Source organism: Martes martes, assembly GCF_963455335.1.
Source record: "Martes martes genome assembly, chromosome: 8".
NCBI lineage: Eukaryota > Metazoa > Chordata > Mammalia > Carnivora > Mustelidae > Martes > Martes martes.
In genome coordinates this window covers 62843833-62855970 of record NC_137895.1, presented here as the reverse complement: position 1 = coordinate 62855970, position 12138 = coordinate 62843833, and the positions used below count along the sequence as shown (strand labels likewise).

At 35.0% G+C, this 12138-nt stretch overlaps 1 protein-coding gene across 5 annotated transcripts in view; it reads right to left on the bottom strand.

Annotated features, from left to right (window-relative positions):
• Positions 1-12138, bottom strand: part of SLCO1B3 (solute carrier organic anion transporter family member 1B3) — a 75437-nt gene that overhangs the window by 43449 nt on the left and 19850 nt on the right. For all 5 annotated transcript variants that reach the window (XM_080811037.1, XM_080811036.1, XM_080811039.1 and 2 more), the window contains one exon: positions 10673-10821. In XM_080811037.1, coding sequence (XP_080667163.1) covers positions 10673-10759 — 87 coding nt within the window. In that variant the 5' untranslated portion in view covers positions 10760-10821. The remainder of the gene's footprint in view (positions 1-10672; positions 10822-12138) is intronic.

The following is a 12138-nucleotide window of genomic DNA, read 5'->3' as shown; positions in this document are numbered from 1 at the left end:
TACATTGAAAATAAGCAATCTGAAAAGGAAATTTGAAAAAGAATCCTGTTTACTATAGCATTGAAGGAATAAAATATTTATGAACAAGGAGGTGAAAGACTTGTATCTTAAATACTACAAAACATTGTTAAAGAAATCAAAGAAGATCAAATAAATGGAAAGACAACTGTGCTAGTAGATTATAAGATAAAATATTGTTAAAATGTCCATGTTACGCAAAGTTAAAATGTTCACACTACTAAGTGGGTGTATGTTGATGATCAGGGGAGGCCTGTTAAACAAGGAAAGATGCACGTTTTCACTTACTGAATCAGTGGGATACCCAACCAACCTCCTGTCAGTTTTCCCTGGGACCTCTCTTCCTCCTGTTATCAGTGTCTTTGCCTTTGATACACACTTGGAGCCACTTCCGTGCTTCACAGTTTTCTTCTCTTGTACCTGTCTTGGACTAGAATCTCTTTCTAGTTCTTTTTACTCTTTACCTTTCAGAAAATCCTCATGGTTTCTGATTTACAGAATATATCCCTTCTTGTTTTCTAACAGGGTTATGAGTTGCTTTTAATACCCTTCAGATTATTTATTAAAATTGGAGGGAGGGGGGCGCCTGGGTGGCTCAGTGGGTTAAGCCTCTGCCTTCGGCTCAGGTCATGATCCCAGGGTCTTGGGATCAAGCCCCGCGTCGTCGGGCTCTCTGCTCAGCAGGGAGCCTGCTTCCTCCCTCTCTCTCTGCCTGCCTCTCTGCCTACTTGTGATCTCTATCAGACAAATAAATAAAATCTTTATAAAATTGAAGGGAGGAAGATGTGGCTTCTGCCTTATGCTCAGTCTGTTATGAAGAACTGGAAGGCTTCGAGTTTGGACTCTCTTCTAATGAATAAATAGAGAAAATGTTATCAGGCTCTCCATCAAACTCGGATGCCTGACATGTAATGAGTAAAGACTCCATAAATGTTTTTGGATTGTTGGATAAATTATTATTCCCCCAATTCAGATTGTAAATCTGGTACAGAGTCAACATGTAGTTAACCTCTCATTTTTTAGTTTTCTCAGTTTTCAGATGGAGATAATTTTAGTAAAGTTGTTAGGTGTTAGGTGAATTAATTTAAATAATATATATAAAATTCTTGGCATAGTGCTAGCCATACAGTAAGCACAGATAAATGTATTTTTATTACCATTATGAGATACCAATTATCCAGTTTTTAACTTTAGGTTCATTCAGAGCAAAACTGGACTTATGATCATTTAGCTAAACACAATTTTATGCCATATACTATTATAGGCATTGCAGAATCAGTAATGAGCATATTGGCAATATGATTTATTGATTATTGAAGAAACAGAAAAGTGAACTCATCTAAATGTTGACCACCAAAGCACTCATGTGTGAAATCAAAGAGGAGAAAATTTCAGAAAGTAACAGAACATCTCATTAAAGCGGATATAAATATAATCAAATATAAACCCTGACCTGTATGAGAGGAAATTTCTGAAAGTTCAAAGAAAGTTTTTTCACAGTTCATATCTGCAATCTTAAAAGGCAAATTAGCTTAAGAGATTCAAAAAAGTGGAACTCTCATAGTATAATTCTAAACTTCTTTAAAGAAAGGAAAAAGTTCATTGAATTCCGCCTCTGAAACCAATAGTACACTATATGCTAATTAATTGAATTTAAATAAATTAAAATTAAAAAAATTAAAATTTAAAAAAGCAAAAGGTAATAGATGTAAACATATAGCCACCAAAGAATCTCTCCAAAGAACTGGGATTTCAGAAGGATATGAAATGAGTGAATATAGATAGATTTATAAATGTGCTTTCTTTTAATCTAACTATAACCCTATAAGATGGGCATTTGTAACCCTATTCCTAATGTAGGACTGAAGTGCAGAGAAAGAATTATATGATGATTTTTCTCAGAACTTAAAAAAAATCAAAAGGAATAAGAACACCAAAATCTTTAGTGAAAAACATTAAAAGGAGATGCCATGAGGGAGAGAATTTAAGGCTGAAAGATTTCAAAACAGAGATACCAATGTTCACAATTATCCAATGGATATTAAAGTATCACAGGTAGAAGGAGGTATTCAGCTAAGAGATAAAGTCTATATTTACCTGCAATCATGGCAAGTTAGTTCATTATATCTTTTGGCAAGAGTTCTGGGATTGAAGTCAGGAGACAGTTCCAAGTTTCTATTTTGCCAGAGGTACAGCCATGATTAACCAGTTTAACTCATTTGAACCTCAATTAATTTACTCAGCAAACATTTATTGAGCAATTCCAATCTAGCAATTACTCTACTACATCTTGGAGTTGAGACAGGTGCAGAGTAAGAAGGGCAGTAAAGCTAGACATAATAAATGTCCTTAAAGTATTAATAACTTCCTGGGGCAAAAGCAATAAATAATGCCAGCATAATAATGTAATGAATACTATAAATTTATAAAGTCATGAATACATAGGAAAGATGATTAATTCTGTCTATCCTGGTTAAAGTTTCTATAGGTGTGGTGACATCTGAACTATGTCTTTAAGAGATAATAGAAACCTAGAAATTGAAGAAGAAATAAGCATTTAAAACAAAATAGGAAATACAGGAAAAGCCCAAGTAGTGAAAGAACAGAGATGATTTGAAAAACAGAAAGATTATCTGTGCAGGTGGAACAGAAGGATAGAAATATGCCAAACATTGGGAGATTTTTAAATGTAGCATAAGGAAATTAAATTTTAGAGGGTTGATTCCAGTATCCATGTAAAAGATGGACTAAGTAACAAAGAAATTTGTTAGAAAGCTGATTTCAGGGGCACCTGGGTGGCTCAGATGGTTAAGCCTCTGTTCAGGTCATGATGCCAGGGTCCTGGGATCAACCCCCAGATCAGGCTCCCTGCTCAGTGGGGAGCCTGCTTCTCCCTCTCCTTCTGCTGTTCCCCCTGCTTGTGCTCTCTCTCTCTCTCTCCTTCTGACAAATAAATAAATAAAATCTTGAAAGAAAGAGAGAAGGTAAGCAAGAGAGAGAGAAAGAAAAAAGAAAGAAAAAAATGTGAAAAGAAGGAAAGAAAACAAAGGAGAAACCAAGCTGATCTCAGAAAAAAAAGAAAGCCTAATACCTGGAAAGAAGGAAACAAAAGATCACAGACACACCTTGGAGAAGTTTAAGAGGAGAATCAACAAGATGTGGGAAAAAGGGGAAATGAGTTTTCTGATTTTATTTTCTAAGTTTCTAGTTTGGATAAGCATATGTACTAACATTGTTGATTGAGATGAGAAGAAGAGAAGTGTTGGAGTTAAAAACAATGAAATCACCTTTTCAAAAGTCACGTGTGAGATTCCTAAAAATAAACATGCATCAAGTAGACACAGCTGGCAGTTTTGGTGCTCAAGAGAGAGTTTTGTCTGGAGGCAATAGGGAACGGCTTTATAGTTAATCAATTTTCAAGTTTATTCTATTAAAAAAATCTCCTGCCCCACTGCACCCTCACTTTTCCATAACTCTCTTTCCTGTCCTTTCCAGTAAGTTGTTTACATTTGCATGAATCAAACCCTATTTTTTGCATCACTCCTCTCAAGTATCCTGAGCAGGCTTATATTATTCTCGCTTTTCAATTTTTTTTTTTCAGGGTTTTGTTTCAGACTCTCTTCTCTTTTTACTCTACCTACCCCTTCTGGGAAAGCTCACCAACTGTCATTGTTGCCAGGGTGATCTTGAAATATGTATAACCATTTCCACCTCCAAAAGAGCTCAGTAAGTTCCCATGAAACGGATCCTCCAGCAAATAACAATTATAAAGTCTAAGGGGAAACCCAAAACCACCTGGAGGAAGACACGGGAACACAGCAAACAAAAGCAGTCAGACTCTGTTTGGGAGTTGACACTTAGAAGAAAAGATGTAAGATTAGCTTCTCATTCTTAGGGCTTTGAGGTGAGGCCACAGTACCTTCAAAGCTAAAACTCTAGGGCAACTGGGTGGCTTGTCCATTGAGTGAACTACTCTTCCACTCAGGTCATGAACTCAGGGTCTTGAGATCAAGCCTGCTTAGGGTCCTCCATCTCCTTCTCTCTCTGCTCCTGCTCCCTGCACTTGTGCACATGCATTTTCTCTCCCGGGGGAATGGGGGGGGGGAGCGCAAAAACAAAATCCCTGTAGTCCTATTAGCCCAAAAAATGAAAAAGAAGAGTTTAGGTTAACCACAGCCACCTAAAAGTTGCAGGGGGAGACTCTTATAAAGGAGAGGTCCAGAGAAAGGTGGCAGGGGTGTCTGGGGGGTGCAGCTGGGATGATAAGAAGTAAGGCAAAAGTCAGGCAAAATTGGAAAATAGCGTGAGTATACACTAATTAAATGTTTGCTGGAATTTAACGTGAGTATATACTAATTAAATGTTTGTTGGAATTTAAGTTAAGAATAAAAATGGAAACAGTTGTGTTTCCCTTTTTATTCTTGGAGCTCTTATTTTTTTAAAAAAACTTACTTTTCATGTTAATATAATAACATGGGGCGCTGTTTTAGCTTATTTTACTGAAATGCAAAATTTTCATAGTTGAATACTACAAATTATTATTTGATTTTTTTTTCTTTCAGTTATCTCTTGAAAACTATATCTAAGGTTTTTCCTGCCTTTTAGAAACAAGGTATAGGGTTTTTAAATTAATCTTGATTCATCAATATTTATGATGTAATTTATTATGCTATTTGCTTTACTGAAATAAACTGATTTTTTCTCATCTTCAGATAGTACTGTTGCTCAGAAGAATTTCTAGTTAGAATGCTTTGTGAATGGAGAAGGTAACTGTGGATGTGGTAGCAACAGGAAGAGAACTGGAATTAGAAGTGGAGCCTGAAGATTTGACTCTATTGCGGCAATCTTCCGATAAAACTTTAATGGAAGAGGAGTTGCTTCTTATGGACAAACAAAGAAAGTGGTTTCTTGAGATGGAATCTACTCCTGGTGAAGATGCTATGAAGACTGTAAAATGACAAGAAAGCATTTAGAATATTACATCAACTTAGTTTAACGCAGCAATAGGGGTTGAGAGGATTGACTCCAATTTTGAAAGAAATTCTACTGTGGATGAAATGCTATCAAACAGATCGCAATGGGGGCGCCTGGGTAGCTCAGTGGGTTAAAGCCTCTGCCTTTGGCTCAGGTCACGATCCTGGGGTCCCGAGATCGAGCCCCACATCGGGCTCTCTGCTTGGCGGGGAGCCTGCTTCCTCCTCTCTCTCTGTCTGCTTCTCTGCCTACTTGTGATCTCTGTCTGTCAAATAAATAAATAAAATCTTTTAAAAACAAAAACAAAAACAAAAACAAAACAGATAGCGATGAAAGGAAGAGCTGACTGGTGTGGCCAACTTCACTGCTGTCTTACTTCAAGAAATTGCCAAACTTCAGCAACTACCACCCTGATCAGCCAGCAGTCACAAACTTTGAGGCAGGCAAGACCCTCCACTAGCCAAATGATTATCAATTTCTGAAAGCTCAGATGATGGTTAGCATTTTTTAGCAATATTTTTTAAATTAAGGTATGTACATTGTTTTAGGCATAATGTTATTGCACACTTAATAAACTACATCATAGTGAAGTATAACTTTTGTATGTACTGAGAAACAACAACAAAAAAATTATTTGACTCCCTTTGCTGCAGTGTTTGCTTTATTATAGTGGTCTGAAACCAAACCCCAAATATCTCTGAGGTATGCTTCTACAAGACTAACAGAAAACAACACAGTAGCAATAGTAAGTCTTCTCTATCAATAATTACTTTAAGTGTAAATAGATTAAACTCCCCCATCAAAAGATATAAAATGGTTGAACAGATAAAAAAAAGAAAAAGAAGACTCAACTATGCCCTGTCTACAAGAAAGTCACTTTAGATTTAAGGACACACAGAGGCTAAAAGTGAAGTCATAGAAAAAGATATTTGATGCAATTGGTAACCAAAGGAGAACAGGAGTGGTTGCACCGATATCAGACAAAATAGAATTTAAGTAAAAAAGTCATAAGAAACAAAAAAGGACAGGGGCGCCTGGGTGGCTCAGTGGGTTAAGCCTCTGCCTTTGGCTCGGGTCATGATCTCAGGGTGCTGGGATCGAGTCCCATATCGGGCTCTCTGCTCAGCGGGGAGCCTGCATCCCCCCCCTTCTCTCTCTCTGCCTGCCTCTCTGCCTACTTGTGATCTCTCTCTGTCAAATAAATAAACAAATTTTTTAAAAAAAGAAACAAAAAAGGACATTATATAACAATAAAAGCATCAATTGACCAGTAATATAGAAAAAATATAAATATATATTATATGTGTGTATCCAACATCAGAGTGCCTAAATATATAAAGTCAACATTGACAAAACAGAAAGTATCTATGGCAATACAATAGGAACATTTAATACCTCATTTTAAATAATGGTTAGAACATCCAGATGGAATTTCAATTAAAAAAATTTTTTAAAATGGAGAACTTGAACAGTACTATATAAGGCAAACAAACCTAATAATATATAGAGAACATTTAACCTAACAACAGCAAAATATACATTTCTCTTAAAGGTACACACATTTTTCTCCAAGATATATCTGATGTTAGGTCACAAAATAAAATCTTAACAAATTAGGGAGGATTAAAATCATACTGAGTACCTTTTCTCCCCATGATAGAATGAAACCAGAAATCAACAGCAAAAGGAAAACTAGAAAATTTACAACATGTAAAAATTAAACAACACATTCTTAAACAACAATGGGTCAAAGAAGAATTCAAGGAAATAATTAGAAAATACCTCAAGACAAACAAAAATGAAAACACAACATACAAAAAGTTATGGAGGGCGCCTGGGTGGCTCAGTCGGTTAAAGCCTCTGCCTTCGGTTCAGGTCATGATCCCAGGGTCCTGGGATCAAGCACCGCATCAGGCTCTCTGCTCAGCAGCGAGCCTGCTTCCCTTCCTCTCTCTCTGCCTGCCTCTCTGCCTACCTGTGATCTCTGTCTGTCAAATTAAATAAAATCTTAAAAAAAAATTTAAAAAGTTATGGAATGCAGAAAAAACAGTATTGAGAGAACTTCATAGCACCTACATTAAAAAATAAAGCTCTCAAATAAACCATCTAACTTTACATGTCAGTGAGGCAGAAAAAGAAAAAAAACTAAGACCAAAATTAGCAGAAGGAAGGAAATAACAAAAGTCAGAGCAGAAATAACAAATAAAATAGAAAAGCAATAGGAAAAAACAATAAAACTGTAAGTTGGTTACTTGAAAAGTTTAAAAAATTGATAAACCCTAGACTAAGAGAAAAGATAACATATTCAAATGAGTTTTTTAAAAGAGACATTATAATTGATGCCACAGAAATAAAAAGGACAGGGCTCAGTTGATTAAGCATCTGACTCTTGGTCAGATCATCTGAGATCAGGTCATGATCTCAGGGTTGTGAGATGAGCCCAAAGTCGGGCTCAGCCAGGAGTCTTCCTACATGCATGCATGCGCTCTTTCTTTCTCTCTCTCTCAAAAAAAAAAAAAGAAAAGAAAAGAAAAGAAAAAAAGAAAGAAAAGAAAAAGACAAAGAAATAAAAAATAAAAAGGATCATTAGAGACTACTATGAAGGACCACTTTTTAGAGACTATTACACCAACAAACTGGATAACTTAATAGAAATGGATAAATTACTAAAAACATACAATGTACCAAGACAAAATATATAAAATATATGTAATATACAAAGTGTGTATATATGCATATATATACACACAGTATATTTTTCCACAAGTTTTGGGGATTAGGACCTGGACATCTCCCTTTAAGGGCTGTTATTCTGCCTATCTGTGAATTTATTAGGTAAATGGCAAGGTGGTATTAAGGTTTCAAATGGAGTTGCTAATCTGATGACCTAAAGAGGTTATCCTGAATTATCCTGGTTTACCCAATGGGATCACAAGGGTCCTTTAAAGGTGGAAGGGGGAAGCCTTAGAGTCAGTGTTCACCTGACGCAGTTTGAGACTTTTGTGACTGACCACCAGCTCTGCATATGAAAGAAAGCTTTAAGCCACAGACTTTTGGCAGCCTCCAGAAACAGGAAAAGGCCAGGAAATGGTCTGTTACCTAGAGCCTCCAGAAAGGAACACAGCCTTGCCAACACCTTGATTGTAGTACACTGTGACCCATTTCGGACTTCTGAACTTCAGGACTCTAAGATTATTACAGAACTCTAATAAATTAGTTTTTTATGCCATTAAAGGCACACATGTGCACACACACATCTACATATCTGAGTTTGTGTGTCAGTGTCAGCTGGTGATAAATGCTATGAAAAAAATAAATTTGATCAATGAGTTATGAGTAGGAAAGGGTATTTTATATGGGGTGGTCAGGGATGAGGTAATGTTTAAAAAGAAATGTGAATGAAATGAGGGAGCAAGGTATCTGGAAGTAGAACATTCAGAAGGGAAAATAGCAAGTAGAAACTTCTCCAAGTCAGAAGTTTGCTCAACATCTTGACAAATTAGCAGAAGTCTAATATGGCTGATGGTTAATATGGAAAGTGAGTCAGAGGAAACCAGCAGGATATGAATATTACTGATGGTTACATAAGGGGTGGTTATTCTGATTGTTTTTGAAGGGGGAGTGCAATGAAGGCAAAAAGGGAGCACTTTTACTTCCACCTTATTACTTAAACGTTTTTTGATGATGATGCATTACCATTGCCTTAAGAATTTTTGTTACAACATAATGGTACAAGAAATCTGAAGTCAGAAATGACACATGTAAAGATGAAGAATGTATCAGCAGGGTTTATGTGATGTAGTTGGTTTAGTCCAAAACTTGAGGGTAAGTGTTAAGGAAAAAAATCAAACTATGCTGTTGTTATTTATCTAGCTTTTCAACTTTTATTTTATTTAAATTCAATTAATTAACATATTATGCTGTTGTTATTTTAAGAGGTCTATTATCTATTTGCACTCTGATACATTTCTGAGTTTACACATGTTAATAACATCATGTGTACATGTGTGTGCCCATGCACCTAAACAAGTTTAAGAATCCTATGGTTGCTTGATACTGAATTACTTGGTCTGAAGATGAATTTTTTAAAAACACAGAATGAGGAAGATCACTGAATCCCTACCTACCTGAACATCTGGAGGGTACTAATATTATAGAAAACCACAGTTACTATAGCAATGTGGAGTAGAATTGAGAGCATGGGATTTGGAATCAGACTGCCTCAGTTCAGACCTTGGCTCCACTACTTAACAGCTTTGGGACCAAGAACGATTCATTTACCCTCTCTGTGTCTCAGTTTTTTCATCTGTAAAAGAGAGCTACTAGCATCTGGCGGTGGAATCGTGGTAAGGAACAAAACCACTAAAGCATGGCACCATAGAACAGAGTCTGACATATAATAAATGCTCAATAAATGTTAGCTTCTATTGTTATTCTAGCTCTCTGGTCCAGATCATTAGACTGCAATTAACATGCTTTGTACATACTAACTTGCAAATATGCTACAAAGGACCATTCTGGCAATTTTAATTGTTTCAGCCAGATTGATGTGCAAATGAGATCATTGTAACCCTCAATATTTAAAAGAGAAAGAACCCAGCATACCATATTACCCTTAGATTTGCATTCACTATTACCTTTTACTTGTGACTGCTATTCTGCTTAAATATTACTCAAATCTTTCATCAGAATAGACCTTATCCGTAATCTCTGAAAACAAACAAACATGTTCTCTGGACAAAGTTAAAAGAGACCTTATATAACAATATTGCAATTGAGTCTGATTCCTGTGGTCTTTATTCAGCAACTAAGACTACAACTTTGAGGAAAACACTTAAAATACTGGTAAAAGACAGACACGTTTTGTTTTTTTTTTATTTTTTAAATTTCTTCAAAACTTCCCTATGGGGATTGAAAGGTTTTGACTTGGGTTTAAGGGTTGTCAATTACAAGCTGATGACATTAGGCAAACTTCTCAATTTCCTTGAGTCTTGGTTTCTTCAACATTGTACTCAGGGAGTACTTTTTTCTGTCAATGAAAATCCTAATACAGTCTATATCCTCTAATGTCTTATAGTTGTAAGACAAAATCAAGACACAACATTATTACTTTTATTAACTTGCATATGAAAAAATTAAATGGCTTTCCTAAGACAGTAATTAGGTATTTGGTTCATGTTTTTTGATTGTTATTACAAATCTCTTTTCTACCAGCCTCTATTATTTAAATTATTAGAATAAAAAATGCTGTTCTTCAAAAGAAAAAATAATCAGTAGGTCAAGACCACAAAGTGATTCATAAAACTAATGAATCTGCTCTCTTTATAGGTCAGTTCCAAGAATTCATTTTATATACTATTCATTATACAGTGATTTGTTTTAATGAAATTTATAAATATCTTTTGGTCCATCAAAAACCAAAGAGAAGATATCAAAAGATTTCTAAATTTTTTTAACTTTAGTAAACTTTCAGCCATCAGAATTATCATTGAAGAAATTCCTTTTTCAAATTTAAAAACTTATTTAAATCAAGATATAGATCATTCTGTTAATATTTTAAGATATGCTTTAGTTGGAAATTCTAATTTGAAATACAATGTTCTTTTCCAAAACTGGCTTAAACAACAACAACAACAAAACCCCCACTTACTTTAGTTTGGAAGCATGAAACTATTCCTACCTTGAATCCATTGCAGCATCTAGTTTCCCTTTCCTTGAAAGGTGTTTCTTCCACTGTCTTTTTCAAATGTTGATTTGAGTCCATCATGGAACTACTGATAGCATGTGAGTGTTTCCAACTGTCCTTGTTGCTTGGTTTGAAATGATCACCTATTCAGGGAGGAAAAAGGAGAACTTATTTCACTTTAACAATATAGGATTCAAAAATAAGAAAAGCTGCAAGGTTGACCTCAATCAGTAAATCCACTAATACTCATTCGGGGTCTTTAATGTCACAAGTACTAGACTAGGTAAATGCTAGACACAAAGGGAGGGTAAACACACACACAGAGTGCTAGCTTTAGGGGGATTATATTTTAATTGGGAAGATAGATTTATAAAGAGAACTTGAAACAAGTAAATAGTATAGACTCACACACTAAATGAGATAAAAATTTTAAATCACAAAAATTTTAAATATGTTTTACCTACCTACATTATAAAATTTAGGAAGGCAAATAAAAGTTTAATTCATCTTCATAGTTTTACACGGTGCCAAAGAGTGTCTTGCACATAGTAGACAGTCAAAATGGGTAGAAAAATCATGTAATGAACTGTAATTACAGTGGCTGAGCCCAGAAGTTTTCAAGAAAGAGATACCTCAAGAACCAGGTTGGAAATGCAGGTTGGATTTGTTAAAGAAAGCAAAGCACACTCTAAGTACCTCTCAGACAGACTCTAGACATGCCTGACCTTACCACCATCATGATCTTACTTTATTTTGGTTTTGTTCATTTATTTTTGAAGAGAAAATATATGCAGTTGAATATATGTAAAATATATGTAGTTGAAAGTACAAAATATCAAAAAGACATATATTAAAGATTCTTCCTCTAGCCCTTATCCACCCAGAATCTAGTTTCTTATTCTGAGGACCAATATCAGTTTTCAGTGAATATGATCTAGAAATATGATACATATTTTTAATTAAATACATAATGGTTTCCTTTTTTAACACAAATGGCAGCATACCTTAACGCTGCTCTCAACCTTTTTATGCTACTTTATATACTTTATGTTAATAAATGACTTCCTTAGTTTTCTTATGGTTGCAGATTATCCCATTATCCATAATATATCTAGCTAGTTACATATTGAAAACATTTAAGTTGTATCTAAGTATTTCACATTAGGACATTTTCTTAATATGTATGATAATATCTGTAGGACAAATTCTTACAAGTGGAGTTTTGAGGTCAAAATGCAAGAGGTTGTAATTTTGTAAGTTATTAAGCCTCTATTTAATTTTTAATTTTTATTTTTTTAAATTTATTCAAATTAGAGTTAGTTAACATACAGTGTACTATTAGTATCAGGTGTACAACAAAGTGATTTAACATTTCCATACAACACCTAATGCTCATCACAAGGGCACTCCTTAATCCCTGTCGCCTATTTAACCCATCCCCCATCCACCTCCAAATAAAT